Source organism: Molossus molossus, unplaced genomic scaffold (assembly GCF_014108415.1).
Source record: "Molossus molossus isolate mMolMol1 unplaced genomic scaffold, mMolMol1.p scaffold_m16_p_11, whole genome shotgun sequence".
NCBI classification, from domain to species: domain Eukaryota; kingdom Metazoa; phylum Chordata; class Mammalia; order Chiroptera; family Molossidae; genus Molossus; species Molossus molossus.
In genome coordinates, this window is record NW_023425346.1 from 14,006,724 (window position 1) to 14,024,764 (window position 18,041).

The following is an 18,041-nucleotide window of genomic DNA, read 5'->3' on the forward strand; positions in this document are numbered from 1 at the left end:
ATCAAAGCAGGACCCAATCAGTTCCACAATGGCACATTCAAAGGGAGATCTCAGAAAGGTCAAATTCTGCTTTGAGTGGTCAGGACCAGCACATCAGCTCATACACAGTGGCCTGGATTGATCTTCACAACATGCCTGCCTGTGGGTCAACCCCACATAAGAATGGGTCAACCCCACAGAAGGATGAGCCAACAACAATCAATAATTAACTTCAACAGTGGGGTTCATATAAACCACACAAGGAACATTTCTGGAGCACCTTGCTTGGGTGATCAGGGAGACTGTGCCATTGACCCCACAGGACACCTATTATGTAAGGTCACCATATCAAGACCGGGAGACATAGCAGATCTACCTAATATGCAGAAACCAATACAGAGAGGCAGACAAAATGGGAGACAAAGAAACATGCCCAAAACAAAAGAACAGGAGAAACCCCCAATTAAAGTACTAAATAAAATGGAGGCAAGCAATCTACCAGATACAGAGTTCAAAACACTGGTTGTAAGTATGTATAAGGAAGTTCGAAAACAAATACATTAACATAGCTTGAACTTAATAAAGCGATGACAACCATTAAAGATGACATAGGAACCATTAAAAATAATTAGTCAGAAAGGAAGAATAGATAATTGGAAAAGACAAATACACAGAAGCAATAAACATTAGGTTATATGAAGCAAAAGACTGAATCGATGATTTGGAAGACAAAGTAGAAGAAAACACCCATTGAGAGCAGAAAAATTTTTTAAAATGAAGAGAGTTTAAGAGGCCTATGGGAAAACATGAAGCATAACAACATCTTCATCATAGGTATAACAGAAGTGGAAGAGAGAGCTCAAGAAATTGAGTATCACTTGAAGAAATATGACTGAAACCTTCTCTAATATGGTGAAGGAAAAAGACACATATGTCCAGGAAGCTGATAGGATCCCAAGCAAGATGAATCCAAAGAGATCCACACCAAGACACATAATAATTTAAGTGGCCAAAATTCAAAAATTAATGAAAAAGAAAGACTCCTAAAAGCAGAAAGAGAAATAAAGTAGTTACCTACAAAACAGCTCCCATACGACTGTCAGCTGATTTTTTAACAAATATTTCAGGCCAGAAGGGACTGGTACAAACCATTCAAAGTGATGAAAAGCAAGGATCTACAACCAGACTACTCTACCCAGCAAGGCTATTACTTAAAATTTAAGGAGAAATAAACAGCTTTACAGACAAGAAAGAGCTAATGGAGTCCATTACCACAAAATTAGTATTACAATAAATGTCAAAGGGACTTCTCTAAGAAGACGAAAGAAGAAATAAATAGAAAATAGTTATAAAAAAATTAAATGGCAATAAATACATACCTAACAATAATCACTTTAAATGCTCCAATTGAAAGACATATGGTAGCTGAATGGGTAAAAATACAAGACCCATATATATGCTGTCTATATGAGACCCATCTCAGAACCAAAGACACATGCAAACTAAAAGAGATGAAAAAGACATTTTATACAAATCAAAATTTTTAAAAAGCTGGGCCAGCAATGCTTTTATCTTACAATCAGACTTTAATATAAAGGCTAAAGTAAGAGATAAAGAAGGATACTACATGATAAAAGGATCAATCCAATAAGAGGACATAACTCTTGTAAACATTTATGCACCCAACACAAGAGCATCTAAATATAGAAGACAAATTTTTATGAACAAAAAGGAATAAATCAACAGTAATAAACTTGTAATATGGAAAAAGCTAAAAGTATGTCCCTTAAGATTGTTACAGGACAGGAACCGGCCCAGAGAAAGTCTGCATCAGGCCAGCCTCTAATGTGTGGGTTCTTGACTTCATGTAGGAAAGATTTTGCAACACAAGTTCAAAAGGGTTTGAGAGTATTTTTATCAATGCTGGGGCTAGCGAAACAAAGGAATAAATTAGGGTACAATAAGTAACAGGGGAGAGTCTAGGTGGTGCTCTGCTTTGGCCCTCCAGAAATGTTACAGGAAAGAAGTGAGCCAAGGCAGGGCTGCTTTAGTTCACTGGGAAGTCAGGAAAAGGGGGGCTTGGAGACAGGATCAGGGGTAAACTCGGGCTGAGCTGCCACTGCTCACCACTCCCCTGGTTGCAAGTCTTGTGGGGACTTTTAGAAATAAAGTTTATGCCAGGGAAGGGGCATGGATGTGCTGTACAGTGAGCCCACATTGAATCTTTGTTCTAAGAACCTTTTATTTTTATTTTTTTTCTTTCTTCTTCTTCAGGTGAGAATTTTAGGGGAGGGTTACAGTAGAATATTTATCAACTTTTCAGGTACATTTTCAGTATGCTGATGCATGAAAATGAGCTCACTGGGGACTTTTGGATTATTCTTTGGTCTGTTTTACTTTTATCTTAGGCCTGTCTGGCTTTAATGGGGTTTTTATTATTTGTTTCCCAACTTTATCTGTCCTTGTGTTTAACTGGCACAAATGGCATTAATTTGGTCTTTGTTCTCTATTTTCTCAGGCCAGGGTGATTTAAACTATGTATTTTCTGGTTACGGAGGGGGGTATAAATCATTTGCTCTCACGTGTCCTTGGTTAGGGAAGATAAGGTCTTGTGATTCATTAGCTGCCTGCAAGCTGCCCAAACTGGTGGCCTTGTTTAATTTTTATGTCTCATTTTGCCCATTTCACTTGTCCAGGGAATTTCCCAGCTTCTTACTATCCTGCCACAATATCAGGAACTAGACAGGGATGCCCACTCTCACCACTCTTATGCAACACAGTACTGGATGTTCTAGCCACAGCCACCAGACAAGAAGAAATAAAAGCATCCAAATTGGAAATAAAAGAAGCAAAACTGTCATTATTTGCAGATGACATGATACTGTATACAGAGAACCCTAAAGATTCCACTGAAAACTACTAAAGCTCATAAATGAATTCAGTGAAGTAGCAAAATATAAAATGAATACCCAGAAATTCATTGCATTTTTATATACAAATAGTAAACTATCTGAAAGGGAAATTAAGAAATCAACCCTATTTACAATTGCATCAAAAAATTAAATACTAAAAATAAATTTAACCAAGGAGGTAAAAGACCTATACTTGGAAAATGATAAAACACTGATGAAAATGTAAGTAAATACAAATAAATGGAAGCCACAGATTGGAAGAATTAATATTAAAATGTCCATATTACCCAAAGCAATCTATATATTCAATGCAATTTCCATCAAAATACCAATGGTGTATTTCAGAGAACTAGCGTAAAGAATCCAAAAAATGTATATAGAATAAAAAAAGACTGTGAATAGCCACAGCAACCTTGAGAAAGAATAAATTTGAATGTAACACACTACCAGATATGAAATTATACTACAAGGCTATAGTAATCAAAACAGTAATGTTACTGACATAAAAGCACACATATTGATCACTAGAATAGATTAGAGAGCCCAGAAATTAACCACGTCTTTATGGTTAATATTTGACAAAGGAGGCAAGATATACAATGGGGTAAAGATAGTCAAGTCAATAAATGGCGCTGAAAAAACTGACGGCTACACAGCAAAAATAAATAAATAAATAAATAAATAAATAAATAAATAAATAAATAAATAAAACTAGACTACCTTTTGCAACATATACAAAAGTACATTCAACATGGATTAAATATTTAATTTTAAAGCTCAAAACTACAGAATTCTTAGAAAAAAAGATAGCCAGTAAAATCTTGAACAATTCTCTCAGCAATATTTTTTCTGATATATTTTCTCAGGCAAGGAAAACAAAAGAAAAAATAAACAAATGGGACAACATCAAACTAAGAAAATTTGCACAGTAAAGGAAACCACCAACAAAATGAAAAGAGAACTCACTGAATGGGAGAAGATATTTGTCAATGAGACATTTGATTAAGGGTTAATATCCAAAATTTATAGAGAACTTACAAAGTTCAACACCAACAAAATAAACAATCTGATTTTTAAAATGGCCAGAGGACTGAATAGACACTTTTTTAAAGATTAAATTCTAATGGTCAATAGACATATGAAAAGATGCTCCACATCAGTAATCATCTGAAAAATTCAAATTAAAAGCACAATGAGATATCGCCTCACACCTGTCAGAATGGCTGTCATCAATCAATCAACAAACAACAAGTGCTAGTGAGGATGTGAAGAAAAGGAAACTCTCGTGCACCATTGGTTGGAAGGCAGATTGGTGCAGTCACTGTGGAAAATAGTATAGATTTTACTTAAAAAGTTAAAAATGAAACAGCCTTATGACTCAGCAATTTCACTTCTTGGTATATATCTGAAGAAACATAAAACACTAATTTGAAAGTATATATGAATTCCTATGCTGAGTGCAGCATTATTTACAATAGCCAAGATTTGGAAGCAACCCAAGTGCCCATCAATAGACAAGTGAATAAAAAAGAGGTGGGCCCTGGCCGGTTTGGCTCAGCGGTTGGAGCATCAGCCTGCGGTCCCAAGACCTGGGTTTGGTTCCCGCTAAGGGCATGTACCTCGGTTGCAGTTTGTCCCCGGCCCTGGTTGGGTCAGGCGGGGGCTACTACTCGATGTGTTCCTTTCGCGTCGATGTCTCTCTCTCTCTCTCTCTCTCTCTCTCTCTCCCTCCCTCCCTCCCTCCCTCCCACTCTATCTGAACAAAGGATGAAAATATGTCCTCAGGTAAAGATAAAAGAAAAAAAAAAAAGAGGTGGTACATATATACAATGGAATATACTCAGCCATAAAAAAAAAAAAAAAAATGAAATCTTATTATTTGAGACCACATGGATGAACCCAGAGGGTGTTATGTTAAGTGAAATAAGTCAGTCAGTAAAAGTCAAATACCGAATGATTTTGCTTATATATGGAATCTAAGGAACAAAATAAATAAACAAACAAAACAGAAACACTTTCATAGATACAAACAACAGATTGATGGTTGCAAGGGAGGAGTGGCTTGGGGGGCCTGGGTGAAAAAGGTGAAGAGAACAAAAAGTACAGATGGGCAGTTACAGAATAGACACAGGGATGTAAAGCACAGCATAAAAATTAGTATGTACGATGCCAGGAGGGTACTGGAAACATCAGGGAACCACTTTGTAAAGTATATGATTGTCTAACCACTATGCTGTACACCTGAAACTGATACAAAATAATAGTGAACAAAAAAAATCTACAAACATCAAATTAGTCATCTGAAATTATAACATACAATAAAAGTTTTAGAAATGTTCAAATTAAATATTAAAATTTTACTATTAAACATGTTGATTGAAAATTTAGAGAACATTCTATAGTCTTCTATATTTGTATTTGCAAAGAAAAGTAAACACTATTACCAATAGAAAGATTCACATAAAGTTAAAATTTGGCTTCTTAAGAAGACAAATAGAAAATGTACTAATATTAACCAAAGTTAATCATAGAAATCAGAGAAAAAATACAAGTAATATTAAGATAGAAGAAAAGTACAACAAATGCAATATTAAAAGAATAACAAACATATTATGCTAAATATTGAAAATTTTGATAAAATTCATTTTTAAAATTGTGTAAAATACCAAAACATATTTTAAAATTAAGGTACCCATCAAAATACCAGTGACATATTTTACAGAACTAGAAAAAATACTCCAAAAGTTTATATGAAACCAAAAAAGACCACAAATAGCCCCAGCAGTCTTGAAAAAGTACAAAGTAGGAGGGATCACAATACCGGATATCAGGTTATACCACAAAGCTACTGTAATCAAAACATCCTGGTACTGGCAGAAGAACAGGCATACAGATCAATAAAACAGAACAGAGAACCCAGAAATTGACCAAAGACAATATTCTCAATTAATATTTGACTAAGGTGGCAAAAGCATACAATGGAGTAAAGACAGCCTCTTTAATAAATGGTGTTGGGAAAATTGGACAGCTACATGCAAAAAAATGAAGCTAGACCATCAACTTACACCATACACAATAATAAACTCAAAATGAATAGACTTAGATGTGATTCGTGAATCCATAAAAATTCTAGAAGAAAATATAGGCAACAAAATTTCAGACATCACACACAGCAGAATTTTCACTGATAAAATGCCTAAGGCAAGAGAAACAAAGTAAAAAAATGAACACATGGGACAACATCAAACAAAACAGCTTCTGCACAGCAAAAGAAACAAGCATCAAAATGGAAAGGGAACCCACTATATGGAAGAGCATAATTGCCAACAATACATCAGAGAAGGGGTTAATTTTCAAAATATATCGAGTACACATGCATCTCAACCAAAGAAAGACAAAGAACCCAATTATAAAATGGGCAGAGGACCTAAAGAGACACCTCTCCAAACAGGATATACAAATGGCCAAGAGACATATGAAAAAAAGCTCAATGTCAATAATCATCAGAGAGATTCAAATTAAAACAGCTAAGAAGTATCATCTCACATCTGTCAGAATAGCTGTCATGAACAAATCATCAAATAAGTGCTGGTGAGGGTGTGGAGAAAAGGGGACTCTAGTACACTGCTGGTGGGAATGTAGACTGGTGCAGCCACTATGGAAAACATTATTTTGTTACCTCAAAAAGTTAAAAATTAAACTGCCATTTGACCCAGTGATCCCACTTCTAGGAATATACACCAAGAAGCCTGGAACACCAGTCAGAAAGAATATATGCACCCCTATGTTCATAGCAGCACTATTTACAATAGCTAAGATCTGGAAACAGCCCGGGTGTCCATCAGTAGATGAGTGGATAAAAGAGCTGTGATACATATACACAATGGAACACTATGCAGTTGTAAGAAAAAAAGATCTCTTATCCTTTGAGACAACTTGGAGGGACCTGGAGAATATTATCCTAAGTGAAAAAGCCAATCAGAGAAAGACAAATATCACATAATCTCACTTATTTGTGGAATATAATGAACAAAACAAACTGATGAACAAAATAGAACTAGAGACATAGAAGTTAGGTACAGACTGATAAACCTCAGAATAGGGGGTGAGGGTGGGGAGGGAAGAGATAAACCAAACAACTTATATGCATGTATGTGTAACCAATGAACATAGACAACAATGCTAAGGACAGGATGGGGAGGGGGCTATCGGGAGGAGGGTGTCAGTGGGGGGAAAAGGAGAGACATCTGTAATAAAAATAAATTAATAAAAAAATTAAAAATAAAAATAAAATAAATAAAAAATAAAGGTAAAACTTAACCATAAAACCGTAATACAATATGTTTTTTAAAAATTTTATAAACAAACAAAAAAGACAACACTGTACCTAGACACATTCATAGCGTAGCTTGTGCAAGAGTTTAATAAAATAATATAAAACTTGGAATGGGAGAAACAATAATGGAATTATTAACATGTAAGAAGATAGTCTGGATAAAAAACAGGTGTTGGTGAGCAGATAGAAGAAAGGAAACTCTTACATTGTTTCTGGTAGAAGTATAAACCCTCACATAATTTAGAAATCAATTTGGCAATGATTGGTGCATCTGAGCATGCATGTGGCAGGTAAGTAAGCAATACCACCTCCTGAGCAGTATTCCCTCGAAGTCTTTATATGGGCATCATGAGACATGTGCACAAATATGGTGTTTCTCAAACTGCTTTATACATCAATAATTTTCTCTTTGAGCTGGTGATAATTCCAAAATATGATTTAAAAACCCTCTCTTAAGAGAATTCTCTTAAATGTTTACCCTGAATAACATTTTAAGAACAAAAAAAATTGAAAATATTATGTAATGGAAATGTCACAGAATTAGACCCTGGTATTCTTGATTCTCGTCTAGGTTACAGTATTAACTAGCATTATACACTTGTATCGCTGATAATAAATTAATGACTAGCATGATTAACCAGTAAGCATGCACTATTTTATAAACTTTTTAAAATAAATGATAAAGTAATAGTAGTATTGTTTGATCTATTCTTAAATTAGAACTGTAGATATAAGATATAAAGGTAAATAGAAACCATCAAATATATTGACAATTTTTACTAGGAAGCCGTTTCGGTAATCATTTTCCCTGGGGGCATGGCTGACAGTGCTTGGCTCATTCCAATGCCTATACCTACCAGCTGCTGCCCTTGGACACCCCAGGCTGCATACTGCAAGACGGAGTCCTCTACTTCTGGAGGGTTTAACTCCCAAACTTCCCTTGAAAAAAAGGTAAATATTTTTACATGAACAAATTGATATCTACACCAACAGTTTAGTTGGGCAATGTCTCATGAAAACCAGAAAATCAAAGAACTTACCTAGTGTGTATGTTGTAGATCACATATGAAGCAGTATATGAATAATGAAAAATCTGAAATTAAAAAAAAAAAGTTATTGACCATAGTCTGAAATAAAGGCTCTTTATCTTTATGTGTATATACATTCTTATTAAATTCCAGGAGATCCGAGGATCGTAGTTCATCGCCTTCTCTGAGCCTTCCTGCAATAGCCTCCTAACGTTTTTTCTGACTGTCAATCACATTCCTTATTCAGTCCCCTCTGTACTTAGTATAATTGTGATTGTAATTCTATCTTGTTCAAAATATTTAGTGATTCCTCATTACCTATGAAATAAAGTTCACACTGCTTCATCAATGTTCAAGAATTTTGGTATTTAGAGTCTGTTTTTTCACCTTTATCATTCACTACGTCCCTTCGCCTAGTCTATACTTCAACTGCATTAGACAAATCCCCCTTTTATATTCTGAACTTTTCTGCTTTTTTTTCTAGGCCATCCTACCCTAACCTAGCTAGAAAATTTTGCTCCTTCTATTCTGTCTCTCTCACAGATTACTCTGACTCTCAGGACACTCTCACCCTGTAGTATAGACTATATAATTGTTTAAGTATACATCTCCTTTTCCCACTAGAATGTTGTCAGGTCCACTTGTGTATTACCTTTGTATTCCCCTCATTACCCAATAAATATTTTTTGAGTAATAATTCTGATGGGAAAAATCTCATTTAGCTTGAGATGCTCACTGGTGGAAACAAAATGGGATACTCTCTCCCCTTAACCCCATTCATAGTAACATTTGAAAATCATATATTAGTCTGTTCGGTGTAGCTCAGTGGTTGAGTGTCAACTCATACACCAAGAGGTCACCAATTCGATTCCTAGTCAGGACACATGCCCAGGTTGTGGGCCTGATCCCCAGTGGGGGGCATGCAGGAAGTGGCTAGGCAGTGTTCTCTCTCATTGACGTTTCTCTCTCTCTCTCCCTCTCACTTCCCCTCTCTATAAAATCAATAAAGAAAAAAAAATTAAAAAAAGAAAAGCATATATTAAATAGTTGTTTGCAAGTATATGATCTTCAAGAGATGTTAGTACCATCTTATAAAAAACCCTGTTTCTTTCTAAAGACTATCTTCCCAAGGGTCACAGAACCCATGATGGGTGACATTAAATCCCAAAGATAGGACCGTAGTGCATAATGCAAATATATCTCTACATTTTGTTACTTAGTAATTAATAAAGATGAAATAGTGTAATGCAGAGTAAATGATGAAAATTTCAAAAGATGGGTTAGGAAAAGAGATGATGAATACATTAAAATTCATTTCAGTGAAAATTATTGTTCTCTAAGTATGTGGATCTAGTAAAGAAAATTTTTCTCTATTTAGCTATATTAATTTATATTATTATTTTCAGGATTTACAGAACTTATGTTATACTTGTATTTTTAGCATGTAATTATAAAATGCTTATTTTATTTCTGTAGTAGATAAAATTGCACAAATATTATAGTACTGCCAATTAAAACTCCCTAGAAGGCAAATTGTTATTTCTTCTCAATGCAATAACAGCTTCACTTAAACAGATTTGGCCACATATTTGGTAAAGCAATACCAGTGTTCTCTCTGCAGTGCAATGACAATCCTTCCCCTGCTTGTTACAACACTGTGTTTTCCCATGAAGCTTTATTCCTTCTGAAATAACTATGGAATTTGAGATCACCTTCACTATAGAGTTGCAGAAGTAAAATGATTTTTTCTGGTGTCTAGAGTTTGACGTTCCCAGTGTATACTATACAATTCCGTATTGAATACAGATTTTGAACCTTGAATTTTCTACTATAGCTGACAGAGATGAGAACCATGGCCAAGTCTGTAAACATTATACATTTTTTTCAACTCAGAAAGTTCTGTTGCCAAAGTGCACTGCCAAGTGAGCGCTTGATCTTCAAAGCAGACAAGTGTGTAAATGATATTATGAGTAAAAAGAGACTATTCATCCCATCTGTTAATCACCTAGCACGGTACTTAAGTTCTAGGCTCACATCCATCTCGAGAGAAAAAATTGCATTACCTTGTAGATGAAGCAGACCAAAACAACCACTGAGACAAAACTGCATATAACCATTAAATTTGGTCTCTTTTTATAATGTTTGTTGTAGAGGTAGCTAGATCTTCTCAGTGATTGAATCCAAAGGACATAAATGTCCTCCAAATGATGTTATATGGAGAGGGGAGATACAGAAACCCACTCAGTGTTTTGTAATTTTTAGCCTAACATAGCATTTGTTTCTCTCAGCTGGTGTGTCAAGGTGGAAAACCACAATAAAGAAGTTAATTAACCTCAAGTTAGGCATAGCAGGTTGAAGTAACAACTTGCAGGGTTTCAGCTTCATCTGTAGGTGTCATACAAAGCCAGTCATTCACTATCTATGGATAATTATAACCTAACCCTTTACTCTTAGCCGAGAGCTCTTTCCTCTAAGTCCACTGTCCTTGGTGTGTGTGTGTGTGTGTGTGAGTGTGTGTGTGTGTGTCCTCCCAGCAGATCTCAAGTATTTATTTTTTGAAATATGTTTCTTATTGATCTTTTTTAGGGAGAGAGGGAAAGAGAGAAACATCAATGTGAGAGAGAAACATAGATTGACTGCCTCCTGCATGCCCCCTACGGGATTAAGCCTGCAACCTGGGTATGTGCCCTGTCCAGGAATTGAACCAGGACCTCTCAGTCCATGGGATGATGCTCAATCCACTGAGTCACACTAACCAGGCTCAAATATTTCTTTTTTGTAAATTTTCATAATTAAAATAACTGTCTATGCCCACTTCGCATTATAAGGAGTATGGGGTAGGATGAATCTTCAGCAGGGTTATAGGTAGAGGCTTTTTGTTTGTTTGTTTGCACAGTGCAGAAATTTTAAAATGTTTTTTTCAATGAGAATTGAATTTAGCTTTAGTGAACATCTGTATTAAGACACATTGGTCTAAATTAACTGTGTTAATTTGTATTTCTCTCTCTTTCCTTCTTTGGACACCATTTTCTATTCTTTTTTTCTTTTAACATTTCTCATTTCCTCTTATCTTAAGTTCTTCTACAACATTGGCTAGGTAGGTCTTGTTTTATGATGATAGTATAAAACTGGAGTCACTAAGGTTAGAGACAGAGACAATCTTTTCCCTCCAAAGCGGCTGCAGCATAATGAGAGCCAAATTGAGCATATCATGAGATCCTTGGAAACACAGTCAAAAATCACATATGCATCCCATCTTTGCAAATAATATTCCACTGCTTGTTACAGAGTGTGAACAGTTAATGGCAAAGATAGAAGGAATGGGGCAAAACTGAGATATAATATGTAAAATCTTGATCAATGCTTACTCTTGGAAGCTGACCTTGAAATGTCCAATCATCCTGTATCATGATGCCAAAAGGTATTTATTGAGAGATACAAAAAGTATCATAAGATCCTGCAATCCAATATGACCCCCATCATCTGTATATTACATTTGGATTCCCAAGAAGTGGTTGATCACTATATGTTCATTATTAAGAATGGTATAATCAACTCTCACTATTACCTGTAGTTATGTTCTATAAGTCATCATATACATTGAATTAGCAAATACTGAACCCTTGCTTCTAGGAGAAATGAAGGGTTAGGTTGCCGTGAGCCTCTGGTTATGTTTCATCAACCAATCAATACATAATCTTGTTTCATGTATATTTCTTTAAGAAAATACAGTATCTAATATTTAATATTGTTAGTTAATTAACTTTGAACTCATGGCCAATAGCATTGCTTAGCTAACACGTGTATTTTCTCAGCCTTCTTGCACCTGGGAACATGAATCCACATTTTAGCACTATGTTTGGGGGCTATTTTAAATGCCTAAATCATCAACAAAAAGCATCAACATGTGGAAAACATAATACTAATAAGATCATGAAAAAAACAGTTTTACAACATGAAAGCTGAAATAGGGAGGCTGAGAAAGTGTACCATGCACCGCACATGTCCTGCTGCCCTGCACACGGAGATGACAGGGCAAGTTCAGTGAGGATTGAATCTGTGGTTACAAATAAACTTTAGAAACTAGGAAAATTTGCAAATCCGCAATCTGTCAATAATGAAGTCTGACTATATTAGTCACATAGACATAGTCTGAGATATTACTGGAGGAAAGAAAAAACAGGCATATTTAAGGCCTGTGAGAACTTGATCAAGAAAAGTGTAGATGTTATGCAGAATGGAGGAATTCATGCTGTCTAAATGAAAACTAGCTACATTCACTTAACAACTATTTAGTAAGCAACCTCTTTGACATAAGCATTGCTCTAGTACTATTAACAAAATGGTTATAATAAAAATTATTTTTTAAATAGAATAAAATACAAGGGAGTACCAGTTGATCATTTTTATTTACTCTTATATGTTGCCTGTCAGTTTATAAACATGTATAGAATACTAATTATGTACAAACTCATAAGTTAAGTACCTTACCAAATAAAAAGACCTTAATGAATGTGATCCCTGTCCCCAAGGAGCTCTTGATGCAGTCGGGGTGACAAGGTTAAGAAACATTCCATTAGCAATGGGGCACTCTGTGACAGTCATAGTTAAATTAGGACTTGCAGATTATAAACCTACAGGTTTTCCGAGAAGCAATTCATCTTTTTTGGCTTCAAGATAGCATCATAAAGAATATAAGAGTCGACTTAGGAATTGAAGGGACTAATAGAGTTGAGAAAAAAAAAAATGCTGCTATTGTAGCAAACAAATTAATCCTTCACATAACAATTCTTGAAATGAGCATTTACTATATGTCAAACTCTCCTGAGTGCTTTACATACATCATTTAATGTCTAAAGCAGCCTCAAGAAGTAGATGCTATCATTCATAATTCAAGTGATCGGCTCTGGAAGTCTGAGTAGGAAATGGAGTGACAATCTGAGACCACGTCTGTCTGATTACAACTCATAGCATGACTCTCTCTGCACACTCTCTCAGGGAGCTCAGGCAGGAAGCATGACTACAGCTTTGCAAAAGGTTCATTTCTGAAAGACCTATTAAGCCACCTTCCAAAGATTTATTGACAGCAGTAGGCATGAATTAATTGTGATTACCACAGTTAAGAGAGATTTCATTTTGGAAAGAGATGACCTCATATATCAGATTAAAAATGTAAATCTCCTTCTCCTTTAGCTGTTTTTCACAATTAGTTCTTGGAATATCAGTTATTACCTATGACATCTATGGAGATTCATGTCAAGAAGAGTTACATTTACAAGAAAAAAGAACAGGGTACTTGAGTAATTTATTCTTAAACCAGATGTTTATATCTCTGGGTGCCAAATCTTTTTCTGCACTGCAGTTAAACTGCCAAATCGGTTTAAATAGTTTGTATTTTCATGGCCTGGAGAATGTTTAAAGCAAGATTATGTTTGCCATAGACTCAAACAGTTAGAAAAACTAACTTATGAAAATGCAACTTTTGGAGAAAATAACATTTATGAAAGAAGGCTGGTGAGAGAAAAAAGAGCAGAGGCAAAAGGACGTTGGTTTCTCTTGGAAGGAAGTGTCACAACGATGCCAAGCATGTTCTAGAACAATGGAATACCTTTTAGAATGAGTGAGCAGTGATTCTGTTATTCACAAAAGTTTCTTTCTTATGTAGTGGAGAACTAGATCATCAGGTAGGATACTCTAATGTAGGAAATGCAATTCACAGAATGGCAAGCTTCGGCTCGACAAAAAATGTTTAAAACGTATTCAAAAAGGTTTTGTGAACACTGTGAACATGTTTGGTTGAAAAGAAAAATAAATATGAAAGGGAATTAAAGATATAATTTATACTTGCCAGTATTTTAATCCACTTTCATTTGTTTTCTCACTTAATGTTCACTATAATTTTAAGATACTATCCATGCAGGATACATGACTAGTAATACAGAGATTGAAACCAAAATTTTGCACAGTCCAAACATGCCACCCCTGCTGTAAAGTTACGATGTGGAAGAACCCAGTCCGATTCTTTCATCCTATCACCATTATGGTAAGTGGCAGACCATAAATATTCAAGCTGGGGGCACTAAATATAAATGTCGCTGAAGATGATAAAATTCGTGTGGCTTAAATTCGACTTTATTTATACCAAAATCGATATAAAACTAATAAAAATGAACTTACTCATAAAAACAAAGCAAAACAGACTATTTGGCACAAAACCAATTTAGTTATTCTGTTAGCCTGCAGGCATCATGAGGCCATCACCACAGAGTAAAGCAGTACTGTCACTTTTTCTTGCTTTACAGGAGTCTAGCAGGCTTTGTTTGCTTATTTTACCATTCACAGTATATTCACTCTGAATTGAATGGTGTATTCGCTCTGAATTAAATACGATACTGTCAGCATACTACCAAAGCAGATATCCTAATAAGAAACCGTATGCCATAAACATATTTTTATTTAATAAATTTAAGAAAATAGTTGGCTGATGACTCAAGTCTTAAAAGCAGCCAGACACCAAATATTACATCAGCATCATTTGTCATGTAGAATGATTGTATCCAAGATACAATCTAACTGTCCTGCATATTGACAATAGCCAGCACAAGAATATACTGTATTATGTAATAGAAGATCTTTGAGTTAGCAGAATAAATCATTTTCGGTTATATCTCTTGTTAAATAAATTAACAATCATCACAGTCAAACTCCCCTCAAGTTGTTCTTAGAATTCAATGTTGTCTAGAATGCAGAATTTTACTTCAAAGACAGTCCATAGCATCAGTTTTCCAATAATTCATATATAACATGTAACCTTCAACATAATATACTGCTGACTGAATTACCAAACTCTTTGATGATGCCACTCTTTGTGAAAAAAATTTAATGTACTACACTTTTTGCATTAATTATTGAATATGAGCTACTTTCACACCAATGGGGTTAAGCTATTTCCTATGTATGATCATTGAAAATATCTGGTTTGATAACCTGAATAACACATAAGGGTTTATTGCTACCAGGGGTGCAAGTAGGCTATCAGTTTGCACTGGAATGAATGTAAACATCATAGAGCTACCTATAAAGTAGTTTTCTCTATAGCATGTCAGTGAAGAAATAAATATATTACAATAGGACGACATAAGAGACGAGCTCACAACTTAATTTTAGTCTTAGAACTAGAAAGGCAAGGATGAAAATTATTGTTTCCACATATAGGTATTCACAGGTCCCCATTAATGGAGCCAAGTATGTTCCCAGGACAATGGTTACACTTCATTCTACAGTAAGTCTGGTGAAATAATTCTTTCTTCATTTCAATGAGATTAAGTTTTAGCCTGTGTTTTCTTGAACAGCTTACTTAGAAATTTTAATTTACTCATCAGAAAAAGAAAAAAGCAAAATATTTCCAACTGTTTTGTTACAAAGATTAGAGGAAAATTACATGAAAATTATTTAATTATTACATGTAGCTGGGCAAAGAGAATGGAGACAGAATAATTCAAATTTGTTTCAATGATAACTTATTAATTTCTTTAATAAAACTCTTAATATCAAGCAGGGAAAAAAAACCACAAAACTAAAATTTGTTGTATGAACTTATATTAGCCACTTTTTACAACATTATATTCTCACAGATAATTAAGATTTACTTGAGTTGAATATTTTTTAAATATCGGAAAAATTATAATAAATATAATTTTCAAGACCATATAATTTATTAAAACATTTGCATATTAGTAGTTATTTAGGTTGATTATATTTTTCATATATTATACAAAATGCTGAAATTACTTTTATTGCATATTTATGCACTTCTTTAGGGTATATTCCCAGAAGTAAAATTTGTAGGTCAGAAGATATGCACATTGTACATTTTGATTCATATTACCAAGTAATTTTCCAGAAAGGTTAAAAACAATTTACACTGCTGTGTGCTATACAAGTATTTTTTTTTTTCTTTAATGCCTCAGAAAAGTTATATTGCCTGTTTTGCTGATTTGAATTATTTGAATGGCAAAAACAAAATCATCTCATTATTTAGACTTGCAGTTTGGGATTAAGTTTGAATATCTCGTCATAGATTTTAATGCTTTGTATTTCTTCATTTGTGACTTGTCAATCAATGTTTATTCCATGAGTTAGTCATATTTTTCTTGTTGATCTCTAAAAGCTCTTTTTATATTATGAATAGTAACTTTGTTTTCATGAAAACAAATCGATGTATCCAACTGATGTCTGCCTTTCACGTCGTGTGTGTGTTCTATAAAGAAATTTTAAATCTGTATATGATTTTTTTAAAAGTTATTTCCTCTTTCGGATCCAAGTTGCATGCCACGAGAAGCTTCTCTAATAACATTATAAACTTTAATTATTTTTTCTAGTACTTTAAAAATCCATTATCTCTTCAAATCACCTAAAATTTTGTGTTTAATTTTTTTTTTTTTTTAATCCTCACCAAGGACATTTTTTTTTTTGATATTTTGTTCAGATAGAGTGGGAGGGAAAGAGAGAGAGAGAGAAACATTGACGTGAAAGGGACACATCGAGTAGTTGCGACCTGCACAACCCAACTAGGGCCGGGGACAAACTGCAACCGAGGCACGTGCCTCTAGCGGGAACCGAACCCGGGTCTCTCAGGACCGCAGGCCGTCGCTCCAACCGCTGAGCCAAACTGGCCAGGGCTAAAATTTTGTGTTTAAAGTATGAAGTATATATTTGGTTTGGTTCTTTATTCCCCAAAATCACCAGAGAGTTTTCTGCTACAATTATATGAGTAATTTATATTTTCTCTTGATTTTAATATTACACCTAAATTCCATATAGAACTATGATCATTTTTCTGTACCACTTTTGTCTTATTTATTTATTTGCCTTTTCTGAATAGTATCACTACAAAAACAACTTTAAAATATATTTTAACATCTGATATTAGTTTATTTTCACCATTTTTGTGCGACTTATATACACTCTAAATTTCAGCTATTTTAATGTAGGTCTTAATATCTTGATTAAGTTCTAGTTAAATTGAGAAGAGGATTAAATATTGTGGAATAAAAATTGTATTGCCCATTACCTTTATTACTATTTTTAAAATACATTTTTATTAAATTTTTAAGAGGGAGAGGAAGGGAGAGAGAGAGATAGAAACACCAATGTAAGAGGGAAACATCAATCGGCTGCCTCCAGCACAATACCTACTGGGGATCAAGCCTGAAACCCTGGCATATACCCTGATCAAGAATTGAACCAGGATGATGCTCAATCCATTGACCTCAAGGGAAAACACCTAATCCACTGAGCCACACCGACCAGGCTGTTCATTACCTTTAAAAAACTCGAGTTATTTCTTAAAAAGCATATTTAATTGGTCATAAATATAATTTAGTTGTTCATGTTTTTATTTAGTATCTTCTATCTCTGGCTGAATATGTACAAACTTGAAGAAGTAATACTACTTGTTTGCTTCAGTTTCCTGGTAATGATAATATCATCAAGGACCATCAGTGATTCCCTTTTAAAATAAGGGAGGTTACTGGAGGAGTTAATTAAGAAGAACTCATACTAAGGGAAAGGGTTGTGAATTGAAAATCTTTGAGAATAACTAAATTTTATTTTAGGCCTGATAATATTTTAAAATTTAAATACAACTGATTAAGATAAATATTCTTGAGCATGGCATCATTAAAGATTAAATATAGACATATGATATCAGACTTGACTTGAAAACCAAAAATTATTCAATGCATTAGGAAAAATAAATGGTGCTCAACAGTGGTTGTAGAAGAA

General features: G+C 34.4%; 1 protein-coding gene across 7 annotated transcripts in view; it reads right to left on the bottom strand.

Annotated features, from left to right (window-relative positions):
• Nucleotides 1-18,041, bottom strand: part of DPP10 (dipeptidyl peptidase like 10) — a 1,561,433-nt gene that overhangs the window by 175,764 nt on the left and 1,367,628 nt on the right. For 6 of the 7 annotated variants that reach the window (XM_036253736.1, XM_036253738.1, XM_036253733.1 and 3 more), the window contains 2 exons: nt 8,268-8,320; nt 8,085-8,166 (listed from right to left, as the gene is read on the bottom strand). In XM_036253736.1, the coding sequence (XP_036109629.1) occupies nt 8,085-8,166; nt 8,268-8,320 (135 nt within the window). The remainder of the gene's footprint in view (nt 1-8,084; nt 8,167-8,267; nt 8,321-18,041) is intronic. The other variant, XM_036253739.1, reaches the window with a different exon arrangement.